General features: G+C 42.4%; 1 protein-coding gene across 6 annotated transcripts in view; it reads right to left on the bottom strand.

The window, feature by feature from the left end:
* The window catches only part of FNDC3B (fibronectin type III domain containing 3B), a 311,128-nt gene that overhangs the window by 43,669 nt on the left and 253,289 nt on the right, over nucleotides 1–14,170 (bottom strand). For 5 of the 6 annotated variants that reach the window (XM_084874157.1, XM_084874153.1, XM_084874152.1 and 2 more), the window contains exons 12-19: nucleotides 13,242–13,366; nucleotides 11,883–12,057; nucleotides 9,786–9,872; nucleotides 8,399–8,537; nucleotides 6,488–6,559; nucleotides 4,227–4,345; nucleotides 1,285–1,390; nucleotides 265–437 (exon numbers count right to left, since the gene is read on the bottom strand). In XM_084874157.1, the coding sequence (XP_084730283.1) occupies nucleotides 265–437; nucleotides 1,285–1,390; nucleotides 4,227–4,345; nucleotides 6,488–6,559; nucleotides 8,399–8,537; nucleotides 9,786–9,872; nucleotides 11,883–12,057; nucleotides 13,242–13,366 (996 nt within the window). The remainder of the gene's footprint in view (nucleotides 1–264; nucleotides 438–1,284; nucleotides 1,391–4,226; nucleotides 4,346–6,487; nucleotides 6,560–8,398; nucleotides 8,538–9,785; nucleotides 9,873–11,882; nucleotides 12,058–13,241; nucleotides 13,367–14,170) is intronic. The other variant, XM_084874156.1, reaches the window with a different exon arrangement.

The following is a 14,170-nucleotide window of genomic DNA, read 5'->3' as shown; positions in this document are numbered from 1 at the left end:
AATACGGTAACTGATTACTAGAATCAATGAGCAAATAGGAAATTGTTTTTACAGCTAACGAATGCATATAAAGGGTGATGTTCCTATTAATCTTAAACTCTACCTTAACAGAATGATATGAGGATATAGAAGCAACATTTCCAATGCTGGGAGTATGCAATCACAATATATCAAGTCAGAAGAAACATTTTATATGTACTTCTTTAACGGTGGGCGAGGAGTTTCAGGAGGGGAGAAAGCGGAGTGTGAGAACCTTCTACTCACCCCGCCATCGTTCAGAGCCCTCACTCTGAAACGGTACACGGTCCCGGGAAGCAGGTTGCCCACGGTGCATTCGAGCTCTGGGCCGTGGTACACCTCCGAGGCCACGTCCTCCGGCTCCGTCATCTCCACGCTGTACTCGGACACCTCACAGCCGCTGTCAGAGGCAGGGACATCTAGGAGGGAAGATGGTTCACATCGTATCATTTCTGTGCTTTTCCACATCTGAGTTTCCATAAGGTTTGCAAAACAGCATGCAGGTGCCTCTCAGTCCCCCAGTATCTTTCTTACCCCAAAAACCCAAAACCCGCCTCCCCAAAGAAAAGAGAAACAAAAAGTTTCTGAATGATGTTATGGATACTTTCCAAAGCAAGTACATTTAATTACTTAATACAGTAATTTAAAAACAGAACCATTAGGTAAATTTCTTTACATTCTAAGAAGGGAAGAAACAGAGAAGAAAATCTTCTCTTTTAACCTCAAACCAAAGGCCACATTAAATCAAAATAGCTGGCCCAAAGTTGGCATGCTATTTTATTATATTTTAGACATAAGTGGTGGGAAAGGTGTCTGTTAAGGCTCTGCAGGTTAATAGTGGCAATTTTACGTGCTATAAACTGCTGGTACACGAAGGCTAATAGGGCTCAAATCCAAACAGGACCCACATAGGACAAAGCAGCCAGGATGAGGAGAAATTAGCTGTTACCTCATTCTCTACATTGAACACAACTTTTCTTTTATGAATGAAGTTGAAAAATTCCTGAAAAAGTCTGGCTGTCCTGAAATGTTTTCTAGAAAAGTACCCTCTGAAGGTGGAGGATGGACAGCGTGTGTGGCGCCATCCGGACCAGGAGGATGAGCAACAGTGAGCAGGAGAACACAAACCCAAGCCAGCATACATCAAAAAGAAATATAGACATTTTCAACAGAAAAAAATACAGACGGCTTTCAGAAGAAAGACTTCCAACTTAATGACAAAGCATCTCCAACCGTCCATGCCGCTGTGAAGAATCGCTCACTCACCCCACTCTAAGTGGACTTCTTTGTGCTTTGGTCTACCCAGAACCCTTGGTGGTCGGCACTGACCTGGTGCGATGCTTAGTGTGCGAACAGGGAGGCTTTCAGAACACTGCAGAGAAACACCAGAGAGAACACTCTTAGTTACTGAGAATTCATTACCCCTCCACATCCCAGGCAAATTCCACCCAACCCTGTACATGCTACCAAAAGGAGGTTACACATTGCATGTGCACACATGCATTTCTATGCAATGAGATCGTGTGTGTGTATATCTGTGTGTGTGTGTGTGTGTGTGTGTGTGTGTGTGTGTGTGTTTAAAGTGTGGACATATACTGCATATAGCACTGATCAAAAACAATTATTTCTAGCCCTACCCAGTTTGGCTCAGTGGATAGAGCTTTGGCCTGCGGACTGAAAGGTCCTGGGTTCGATCCTGCTCAAGGACACATGCCTGGATTTCAGGTTCAATCCTCAGTAGGGAGCGTGAGGAGGTAGCCAATTAACGATTCTCTCCCATCACTGATGCTTCTATCACTCTCTCCCTCTCCCTTCCTCTCTGAAATCGGTAAAAAAAGTACTTTAAAAAATGAATATTTCTGAAGTCAGATTTACAGAAAGAAGTGTTTTATATCCTGAGCACGCAGCTATTTTCCTTAAACCAAAACTAGAGAGACCCTTCATGAGGACAGAAGAGGACACAAAACAACAGGTGGATGAAAATTTTAAATGGTGCCATAAATGGCCAACCATCCACATCCAGTGCAGAAAAGCAAATAGACTCATTATTAATCAGCTGAGTGTGACATTAGCCAGCAGGTTCTATTAATGCTAAAATAAGTAGGCCATCTTTCTACAGGAACTGGTTGCGAAGGCTGGTGGTGTAGAAGCTGAACCCCTTTCCGAGACAGGAGAGAACAAGGCAGAACCATGTCGCTTGACCAAGCTCCTTCCTGAGAAGCAGTGCAGAGAGGTACCTCTGCCTCATGAGCCGCGTACAAAGGCCCCCCACCGCCCCAGAAGGTGCCTGCTGATATTCAGTGGCTATGTGTGACCTACCCCACCCTGGGAGACACTTCAGAGAGCTCTGCATAAGCATTGTCTAACTGGATTCCTTTTCCCCAGGGGTCTGTCCATCTGCACATTACACTGCTGCTCTTTGGGGAGAGAAAAACAATACAATACTGGAGATGGACTGATGGGTAAAATTAAGTACCCAAATGACAGGCGTTCTCTTGAAAAGTCAACCCAGCACAGGACTACAAGTCACCATCTCTCAATATCCTCCCTCTCTCTCAATAGTAATGGTTTTAAATTATAATATTCAGTTTCTCAACAACAAAAATGTCATTACCATCTTGTCCCTCACTTTTTGAATGTGAGTTAAAGCCATTTAGACAACAGTTATCTCACTTCCAGAGCACTTCTTGTGTATCTATTAGGTTATTTTGAGCCTCTGAGAACACTGTGGTTGAAACCAAGGCTTTCAACCCATGAACTGGCTGGTGTGAAGTCATATAAATAGAAAACAAGAAACCAGCTGCTGCCTACTGATGTGTAAGTTGGGCGGCGCACAACTGCAGGAGGTGCCCTTCAATTTAATTATTACAGGTGTATATGGTTTTTGCAGGAACTCTCCAGCAGATGGCAGTAAAGTTCCTTCAAGAAGGTGTGTCTCATTCTCACAAAATTGCCAGGGAACTGTGCAAGAAGTCTCTCCTTTTTATTCTAAATTCTATCTTTTTCTGTCATTGCAATAACAGAAGTTTCCCTTATTTAGCTAAAACGGACACATGTGAAATTGTAAGAATAATTGACAAATGTGAAAATATCAAAATTCAGTTGAGAATTATCTGGGCCTCTCTTTTATTCTTTTCTTTATAAAATTGAGTTTATTAGGGTGACATTAGTTAACTGACACAGGTTTCAGGTGTACAATTCTATAACACATCATTTCTATACTATATTGTATGTTCACCACCCCAAATCAAATCTCCTTTTATCTCTCTTTTACCCTCTTCTACCTTTTATCTCTCTTTTACCCTCTTCTACCTCCCCCATCCTTCTTTCCCTTTGGTAATCACCACAGTGTTGTCTGTGTCCCTGAGTTTTTATTTGATTTTTGCTTAATCCTTTCACCTTTTCCACCCAGCCCTGCAACCCCTCTCCCCTCTGATAGTTGTCAGTCTGTTCCCTGTTATCAATGAGCCTGTTTCTATTTTGTTAGTTTATTTTGCTCACTAGATTCCACATGTAAGTGAAGTCATATCGCGCTTGACTTTCTCGGACGGCTTATTTCACTTAGCGTATGTTCCCCAGGTCCTTCCATGCTGTCACAAAGACATCCTTTTTATGACCGAGTAGTATTCCATTGTATAAATGTACCATAGCTTTCTTAACTGCTCATCTACTGATGGCCACTTGGCTGCTTCCCAATCTTGGCTATTGTCAATAACTCTGCAATGAACACAGGGGTGCATGTATTTTTTCAAATCAATGTTTTGGGTTTCTTTGAATATATTCCCAGAAGCGGAATCCCTGGGTCAAAAGGCAGTTCCATTTTTAATTTTTGAGGTAACTCCATACTGCTTTCCACAGTGGCTGCACAGTCTGCATTCTCACCTGTGGTATACTAGCGTTCCCTTTTCTCCTAATCCTTGCCAGCACTTATTGTGTTGATAACAGTCATTCTGCCAGGAATGAGGTGATATCTCACTGTGGTTTTAATTTGCATCTCTCTGAGGATTCATGACATTGATGGGCCTATCTTTTATGTCTTCTAAAACACAATTAAAAAAACCCTAGTTTTGCATTTCTTCCTGGGATGCCATAGCAGATGACACTACCAAGATACATTTTTCAATAGCAATTTTATTCTGTTGTTATTGACAGGTTGTCTGAGGCTGACCAAAGATGTTGACTGAAATGTATACCATAACAAAACCAACCTGGCTGTGTCCACCAGTGCTGATGCAGCATGCTCGGAGTCTGTACAAAGTGCCTGGTTTCAAGTGGCTGAACGTGTATTCTGTAGCCGATCCACTGTATGCCACTTCCCACTGACCTGCTGTAAAACAAGACTCCTGTGTGAGTTTATGTCCTTGGTAAAAAGGTAAGTAGTAATAACCACTAACTGAAAAAACACAAAACACTTTAAGTGGTTTTCATAAACACTAGTGTCTCCTATTCTCTTTTTTATGAGCTAAAGGGCTCTCTTTCCATTTCCTTTATGAAGTTAAATATTAAAGTATCACGGAGTCATTTTTAATACTTAGTACTGCTGGCTAGACAACTTAATATCACATTATTACATTTTCTGACTGAGCGGTTAGACGCTGAAACCACACAACCTCTGAGGTTGGCTGGGGGAGGAGGAGTGGTGAAGGAGCAGAACAGTGGCAGGGAAGCAGTGAGATGTTTCTGGTGAGACCTTGGGGCCACTGGGCAGGGGAAGGCTGCTCAGCCTGGAGGTTCTGGTTGGTCAGTGAAGCCTCCTGCTCTTATCTGCCTGGAGGTTGCAGGAGGGAAGCCCTCCCATTGCACACTGAGTCCTCTGGGTAAAGGCCTGCTATCTTCATGGAGCTCCACTTAAAAGACAAAAATGCCCGAGAGTGTAACAAACTAAAGAGGAAACACTCAGTAGGCGATGCAGTTCCCTGACCACTTCTTGGGATTAAAGAGCGAGCAGGGCCACGGAGGAGTCTGGCTGCTTCCACCGACTGCTGGCCTCCCCATGTTGGGCTGCTGGGATGGTTTTTCCTTCTGTTCTGCTCTCACTAACGCTACATTTCCAGTTGACTGTTTTACTCCATGAAGTTGGGGAAATGTCTTACCCTGTTCTGCAATATTTACTAAAGAAACGTCCACAAATTCCCACAGTTGCTTATCCAGTTAGATTTACAATTAAGTTACATGCACTAGGGCCCCCGGAAAAGGGAGAATATTAAATTAATTATCCTGACATTGCTGATTATAAAACCTGTACTAAAAAGGTAACCAGGAACAAGGACCACTACCAAGATTCGTTAATCATCACTGTATGCACCAAAGTTGAGGGCTTGAAGGAGAGACTGGCATCTACTTTTGATTTGTCATCAGTGGTCAAGAGAGCCGAGAAAATTCAAAATGTACTTAGGTTTTCACCATGAGCCACTGCAGACACACAGAGGCCTCATCTCCTAGAGCAGTGGTCGGCAAACTGCAGATGTGGCTCGAGAGCCGAAGTTTGCCGCTCTGCTGACTAATGAGTTTGCCGACCACGGCGTAAGGCATTGGTTGGCAAACTCATTAGTCAACAGAGCCGCAGTTTGCCGACCACTGTTCTAGAGGGTTTCTAATGTAAACAGGTGAGTTTATGCTAACAACAGCTGTGCCCATCTCAAAGCATTTTCAGGAGTTTTTTTTTTAGCTTAAAATAGGACCTTGTTCATGTGAAAAACCAAAGCACTCCAGGTGGTTGTTGTGGTGCAGAATAAAGGGCAAGCCACACACCTGGATGTATTTGTTCGTAAAAGTTACTGTTAACTCTTTTTTTTGGCCACATGTACAGACAGATTTTTATTAAGATAATGAGTACAAGGATTATTGAGAGAAATCATTTTTAATTCTGATGACTATGCTTTTTTCTATTAAAGCCTAATGAATTTTATTAGAAAAAGCTAAAAATTTTTAAAAATTACAAAAAAAGTGACATTATTTAAGAAATTCAATATCCAACATTGTCCAACTTTAATCCACATATTATGACATGTATAAATAATCTGACTCAGAAATCACAACAAATATGGAAAGAACATTTTCTACACTTGCTACAGCAATGCTCTTATCTTGTCTGTCATCATTGTACGTGGGAATCTGTAGATTGCCACACTCTTCAGCTACCTCCACTTTCCCCTTCCTGCTGATTGCTTCTGACTCTGCTTATAAGAATTTCCAGAGAAAGTGTGCCCCGAGAAGGGAAGAAAAACTAAGTTTGAAGTAGTCTCTTAGTTAGGAACTCTGGGTTAAAGAAATAACAGAGAATTTTAAAGCATGATAAAAATGCTGTGTTTGAAGGAGAAAAACTATCGATATGTGATTAAGGTTTCTTTATATTAATAGCTCTATCATTAGAATTAATGCCACCCCACTATTCCTGTATACAGATGTTTATCATATTAGCAAATAGGGTTGCTATTGGATTTGAATAAACCACTTCCCAAAACTTGACCTTCAGAATTGCCGTCAGTAATCTCCAGCAAGTACTTGAGTATTTCTGAACCACCATTGTCCTTTGGAGGATCTGGAAAGTAAGCAAACGAACATGTAAAATCACGAATTACACTACCTCAATTCTGCATTTAAACAGTTAATATTATTTCCCACAACTCCTGTCATAAAAAAAAGAACCTAAAAACCAAAGAACCTTAAATACTATTAGATTATTCAAACTTCTTTAGAGCTAGAAATGGCAATGAGCGTTCATTTAGTGAAACATGAGCAAAATTCAAAATATGAACTAATTTTTCTAAGTTATGTTAACACATTTACTTCAAGAATGCTGAAACTTGCTTTTTAATAATCTAGTGATTTCTATATAAGTTGAAATATTTATATATATATATATATATATTTTTATTTCACTGATATTATCACTGACCAGATTCTTCTGAGAGATGGAGGATGAAGGAAAGAGAAGTGCAAAATTCATTGACAAAATAAATAAAATGTCAGGATATAATAAATCTATCTGTTCCACCACAATTTGCTACTGAGCAAACTTTATATCCCAACTGAAACTGATGTGAAGCCACAGTTGTGGATCAATGAGGTTGTGCACTAAAGAGGGGGTTTGAGGAAGAGGCCCTGGCTTACTCCCAGAGCCCTGTGGCATTGTGGGTATTTAGTCCACTCCCAACTGCCTGCAAGAATTTTTTTTTCTGAGCAGAAACATTTCTTGCATTGTAATTTTGCAAGTCTACGCAGAACTTACCTCTACTATCTGTATTTTAGATGGACCTTCAGATTACTGACATATAGATTTAGGAACTTTGCCTCTCTCTCTTCACCTGCTATTTCCATTAATAAATACAGATTCCAGTAATAGATATTTAAAACAATAATTATAAAGTTAAACATTATAGCATATGGCTAATAAAAGTAAATATTGGTGTGAACAAAACTTTCTAGGATTTTCTGAGAAAAAAGGTTTATAGTCTGGCAAAAAGCACATCTAGATTTTTATAGTTTCTCTTAAAGATATCAATCTTTCAGGGAAATACATACCTTAATAATTATGTCTCAAAATTACTAGGTAACTTGAAACAGTTATATGTCTCAGTGGTTGGTCTCAAATAATGACTTAATAAGATTTTAAATTCCCTTTACATTACTTGGCTGCCAGGTAAAATCTTAAATTTCTACTGTTGTTGATTGCTTTTTTTTTTTCCTTTTAGGTAGCTAATATTATTATGACATTAATGATACTTATATATATCTCATAACTGTTTTACATATAATTGCAAATGTTTTTCAACATTCTAATAGCACTCATTTCACTGACATAATAGAAACAGAGGTGAGCCACAATCTCTTTCCACCTGATGTTCCCAAAGACTATATAGTGAACTTCAATATGAAAAATTCCTGAAATTCACAGCCTCTGATTGCATACAAATGACAAAAACACACATACACACAAAAAACCCTGAAGTTTTCCTAATTCATATTAACTTGAACATTTTGTATGTCAAAATTTACTCATGACAACATACCTAAATTTTGAAATTTATCTTCAATATCAATTTTACAAAACAATTTTTTAACATTAACTATGACTTTCTTAAGGGCAAGCTATTGAAGAATAAAATACATATTCAGAGATTACTACATTCAAATCAATAACACGTTAAAGATATAGAAGGAAAACCATGTAACACAAGAAAATCAGAAAGTGAGATGCTGTTAAATTGTCCGTTTACCAATTTGTGAAGTTCTCTGGATATTTCTCACATGCTCATTCCAAATGTGTAAAACTCCTGCAAGTAATACTGCCTTTTTGTTTTTTATTTTGGTTTGTCACTACTGAAATGAATACATTTAAAAGATCTGTCCAAGAAGAAGCAATAGCAGCAAAACATACCCCACTTGACACTGAAGCCATGCGACGTCACTGGCCCTTTAACGAGGGGTCGCGTCGGCGGCCCAGGCCTGTCGGGACTTGTCGTACACACCAGAACTTCGCTCGGACAGCTTTTCCCTTCCATGTTAGAGGCAGTGAGCTGTACCACAACCGAGATAACATTAACATGCTTTAGACATCAGCCATTAAAGCAATGGTGATTTTTAACATGACAAGATCAAGGTATCCATAATCACTCCCCCCCTTCTCTCTCTCTCTCTCTCTCTCTCTTTCTCTTTCTCTCTCTCTCTCTCTCACACACACACACACACACACACACACACACACACACACACACACACACACACATTTTCTCTATCTCAATCTACTGATTTGTGTTTCTCTATGAAGTACTTATTTTCTGTATAGTTGGCTATTAACAATTTAAAATAAAACAAGGCGGGTTTTAGCTAAGGACATTTTTACCCTTTCAAGAAGACACAAAACAAAGCCAGTAGTATATCACCACCTTACTGGCATTGTTTTGTGTAAGGAAAACACTGATGGGCAGCAAGCAGATAAAAATAACCTCAGTTGTTTAAGAGTAGGACAGTGCCACCTTGTGGAGAAATGTTAGTAGTGCAGCCATGTTCTCACAGCCAGCATCAAATACCAAAAGCAAGGGTTCCTTAAAATAATAAAAAACTACCCTTTTCCTCAAACTGAGTCACAACCTTCAACTGATACTCTGACAGCTGCTTACTGAGTGACTACTACATGCCAGGTAACACCATCTGACCCCCAATTAGAGAAGGGGCGAGGGAAACTCCTCTCTCCAAAGGGCACTGTCCTAACAGAAAACAGGCTGCGCACAGGGTCAACAAGCAGTGCTGCAGCACCCGGTTTCCTCTCTCAACGATGGCAAAGCAGCGTTAGTGGCAACGACACAAAGTCCTACAGTGACATTAATGCTGGCTATTAACCAATGCAAGAGCCCAAGAGAGGAGGGAGTGGGTAAAGAAAAATAGAAACGGCTGAGAAAAAATAAAGGGCAGAAGAGCGAAGGGAAGTGGAGAATAAAAGAGAAATCCAGTGAAGAGGAGAAACAGCAAAGAGAAGGGTGTGCCGTGCAGGTGAGAGACAGGTGCGCCGAGTGTGGGCCTTCCTGGGTGAGGCCACCTGGCCATGCTGTGATACAACTTACTACAGCACCCACTGTCCCCCTCTCAAAAGTAGATTTTTAAAATGGAAATCTGGTGTGCATTCTGTAAGTGTTACTTCAAAAATGTATATGCTTCAAACGTAAAACATTTTTTTTTAACCTAGAGAGTCAATTTGAAACATAAGTGGGTAAAACATAAAACAGCTTCTTTTTAAAGCAGTTCAGGTACCAAAATGACTGACTCACCCTGAATTTATACTGTGTGCTTCTTTTGAGATTTTTCACAGTACAGGTTAAATCCTCTCCAGTGTATTTTGGGTGGAAAAGGTTATCCTGAAAAGGCAAAGCCAGAAAAAAACATCAGTACCATCAAACCTGGGCACTAAATGTAGGATTTTTATGTCGCCTCTCTCTGCATCACTGGCAGGCCAGAGGTCGGGCAGCTACTTGCAAACAAGGGTTAGGAGCCCTTGGTGCTGTGGCCAGCATTCCAGCTTTAGGTAAAACGTAACACTATCCCCCTGTACTTCCTCCTGGATCTGTTCCACTTTATCGTGAGGCTGACACTAACTTAAATGAGAACAATGCTCTCTGAGGGAGTGTAAATTTGCTTTGGAGCAGTGTCACCAAATGCTTTCCTTCAGAACAAATTTTCCTGGTTACTCAATAAGCATTTTAAACAAAAAAACATAACCACCAAATGGTACTTGTTACAAAGCAGCAGGTACTTAAAAAGTTATTTCACAATGCTGTCATGGAAAAAGCCTCTTGTGTTGAGGTCTGCACGGTGGAGCTGCAATGAGCCATGTGAGCCGTGCCTGAGATTTCAGACCACAGTGTCCTCTCCTGGCCAAGGGCGAAAGGACAGCTTGGATGGGGAAGGCGTGATCCTTTAAGAGGATTCATTCCACAGTATTCTCGTCCGTCCGTCCGTCCGTCCATCCATCCATCCATCCATCCATCCATCCATCCATCCATATCACTGAGCACGTCTATGCATCAGGCTCTCTCTATGGGGTCAACACTGCCCACGAACAAAGCCCTGCCCATAGAAGCTTACATGACAGTTGGAGAAAGTGACCAAGAAAACAAACACACAAACAAAACTAAACATAAAATGAAGTTTGCCATATAGTGTTAAGTGTTATGACAAAAACATTAAGCTGGGTAAAGGGATGGAATGGTGAACCTAGCAAGGTGCTTTCCATAGCAGTGCAGGTTCAATATGACAGCCACAATGTAGCTCTTTAAAAAAAAAAAAAATTATTAATTTCAAAGAGGAAGGGAGAGGGAGAGAGTGATAGAAACACCAATGATGACAATCATTGATTATCTGCCTCTACATGCCTCACACTGGAGATTGAGCTGGATACCCAGGCATGTGCCCTGATGGGAATTGAACTGTGACCTCCTGGTTCGTAGGTCAATGCTCAACCACTGAGCTGACCCAGCTGGGCCACCATGTGGCTCTTTAAATTTAAATTAAATACAAGTAAAAATTCAGTTCCTTGGGCCCACAGCCAAATTTAAAATGTTCAATAATGGGATTAGGCACTACCGTATTGGGCAGCACAAACTATAGGACATTTTTATCATCATGGAAAGTTGGATCAGACATCACTGTTCCAGGAAGGGGCTCCTGAAAGAGGTGACGTGTGAGAAGAGACTTCATGGAAACGAGGAAGTGAGTCAGCGCTACCAGGCGCTAGCTGCCAGGCTTAGGAGGTGCAAAGGCCCTGGGGCCAGGGCACACCTGGTGTGCTCTCTGAGAGGACAGTGGCAGGGACAAAGGCTCCGTAGCATGGGGCGTGTGGGCACTGTGAGTGCTTAGGCTTTTACTCTGAAGACACAGGACAGTACCATGGTGGGAAGGGATCTGAGCACAGCACTGACATCACCTCCTCTTATCTAAGAGGATCACTCTGCTTCCTGGGGAGGACAGAGGCTGGTATAGTCAGGGAAGGCAGGTAAAATACTACAGAAGCCATCACAGTAATGCAGGGGTGAATGATGGTGGCTTGTAAAAGAGTAATAATAGCTGGGGAGAGATAGAGAAATAGTGAGCTTTAAGAATAATCACTGAAGGAGGCTTTAAAAGGATGTTAACTTTTAATATACAGAGTCAAGAACGTTTGCAAGGGTTTTGAGTTCCCCAAGTGAAAGGGGAGATGCCATTCAGAGAGATGGGAAAAGACAGGCTGGTGGTGGTGGTGGTCGTAGGGGTAGAAATTAAGGGTTTGTTTTTGAATTTATGTAGCTCATCTAATTTCATGGTGCCCTGTGGTTATGATAATACCGACTCCCACAGAACACTGGCAAGTGTATGAAATCGCCAAAGCTTACATTTTCATCCTCCTGGATTTCCAAGGTGTAGGTGACCACTTCCTCCGGTGAACAGCCTTCTGGTTTGTTCCACTGCAACGTGACCCATGTGACCCCGGCTCGAACGAGCCTCGGCGCAGAGGGCATCTGAGGAATGTTTCCTAACGTGTAGCACACCACCTCCTGGCTATAACCACTGCAGAGAAACAAGCCCAGGGACACACAGCTGAGGAGCGATTCCACGCGAGGACGGTAAGCTTCCCTCTGCCCAAGCTGCTTGGGTTGCAAAGCCTGGGTCTGACAGGTTTAGCAAGTAAAGAAAGGCATTGTGAGATATTTCCTACCACAACTTTGATTTGCCAATGCGTCACCCTACCTCCCCCCTCCTCCCCCCTAGCCTGATGCTAAAAAAGCACACCACGTTACAGGACAATGGAGGTAAGGATTTGTTTTCCCCCAAAGCACCAGGTCGTGCAATGTTTACCACGCTGTGAGCCACAGCTACCAGGAACCTGGAATCAGTGTGAGCACAAATGACGTCCGTCGGTGAGATAAATGTTTTACAAACATATCCAGTGCTATGTTTCAGAAGCTTGTGGGTGCTTCCAATCATTTACAAACTCTTGAACCATGGAAGCCTTGATTGCTATGACTTTTTTAACCAGCCAGTGGCGAGCATGGGTGGGCAGGGCAGGCTGTGAAACCTCGCGATGCTAAGATTTTAGGCTGGAAAAGAGGCTGCGGCCAATGATGTGCTGAACCTTTAGGCTTTCCCACAAGCAGTGACGGAAGAAAAGACTTTTCCCTTAATCAAGTTGCCCAGGAAGTGCAACTAAAATACGATCTTTTCAAAGCATCTTGGACCCACTGAGGCCTCACTCTCCACCTGCCCTTGTCTTTCTTCTGCCGCCTCTGAGCTTGCGTCCAGGCAGTCAGATTTTCTCCAATCTGGTATCTGCCCTCAGCTTGACAACAATGCTGGCCCAGCACCTCTTTCCTTGTATCAGGGAATACTCACATATAATTGAAAAAGGCAACAGAAGAGGAGCTTGCTAAAGTGGTAAAAAAAAAAAAAAAAAGGCACATTACCTCAAAAATAAAAACACCCCAAGAGGGATTCCTTTCAATATCTGCACTATTACCTCCACCTGGGTTCACAGTGCCCCTCGCGGGGGCCTTTGCATTACAGCTTGCAAGACTGCAAAGAGGCCACACAGCGGCATGATCTCCTCAGAAGGGGCCTTGTACTCTCTGATTAACATTCCCTCTTGAAAAGGCTCAAACTGGTTCCGTGTGGAGGCAGCGGGCGCTCCTGTGCCTTCCAGGGCGTGACGGGGAGACTCAGAACCGCCACGCAGACGAGGACGAAAAACGTCATACCTGGTGCCGATGTCGTTCCGAGCAGCCAGCCTGAACGTGTACCCCATCGCTGGGCAAAGCTTCGTCAGCTTGCAGTGCTTCTGGCTCCCGAAGAAGCACTGTCTGAAACCACTGTTTCTTTTGCCCTAAGAGAAAAGCGAAACAAGGCACCGAAGTTTTTAAAAAAGTAAACAACCGTAAGAAAACAAAGGAACATTTTGCAAACCGTTTACCTTCCTAGCTTGGATGCACAGAACCCAGAGAAGGAAGGGGAAGTGTCTGGGTTGCACATCAAAGTGCCTACAATGAAATGCCATTCCTTAACATAAAGGCACTGCTGAAAATGTCACTGGGATGAACAACGCACCGGACTCAGAAAGTGGCTTTTGGTTAATAACATAAGAAGGTCCTCTCAGGCACACGAAAGGCAGTTTCTAGATCTTCCTCACTCAGGTTGGCCAGACTGCCCAATCTGACCAACTGAGGTGGGTCTGCAGCCTGAGGGCTCCGAAACCCAGTCCTTCGCAGGGGCTGCCTGCACCCGAGGATCAGGCTATGTAGCTCGGCGGCCACAGAAAGTCTTCCCAGCCTCCCTCTCCTCTCCAGCCTCGCAGCAGCCACCATCTCCACCACGCACATTCCAGCGATGGTGAGCTATTTGCTCACCCATTTCTAAATATTGGTCACGTGCCTCTGCACCATCTCGTCCACATCTGCTTTTCTCATAACAGTGCTTTGGACAATCTGGGAGCTCAATCAATGCTTGCAGAGGTAAAATGAATGTCTGATAAGTACTTGAGACACTGGCTGAATCATTTATATGTAATACAGCTACTCTTAAGTGTCTTATGAGGCTGGTAATATGTTTTTAATGCCTTCCTAGCCTTACATGATGCTTCAAATTCCTTGAAGTGAAAAGAAAACACTCCAGTGGGTTCTCTTAATAGACC

The sequence above is a fragment of the Pipistrellus hanaki genome (assembly GCF_964339955.1).
Source record: "Pipistrellus hanaki genome assembly, chromosome: 2".
NCBI lineage: Eukaryota > Metazoa > Chordata > Mammalia > Chiroptera > Vespertilionidae > Pipistrellus > Pipistrellus hanaki.
This window is presented reverse-complemented; position numbering and strand designations above follow the sequence as displayed.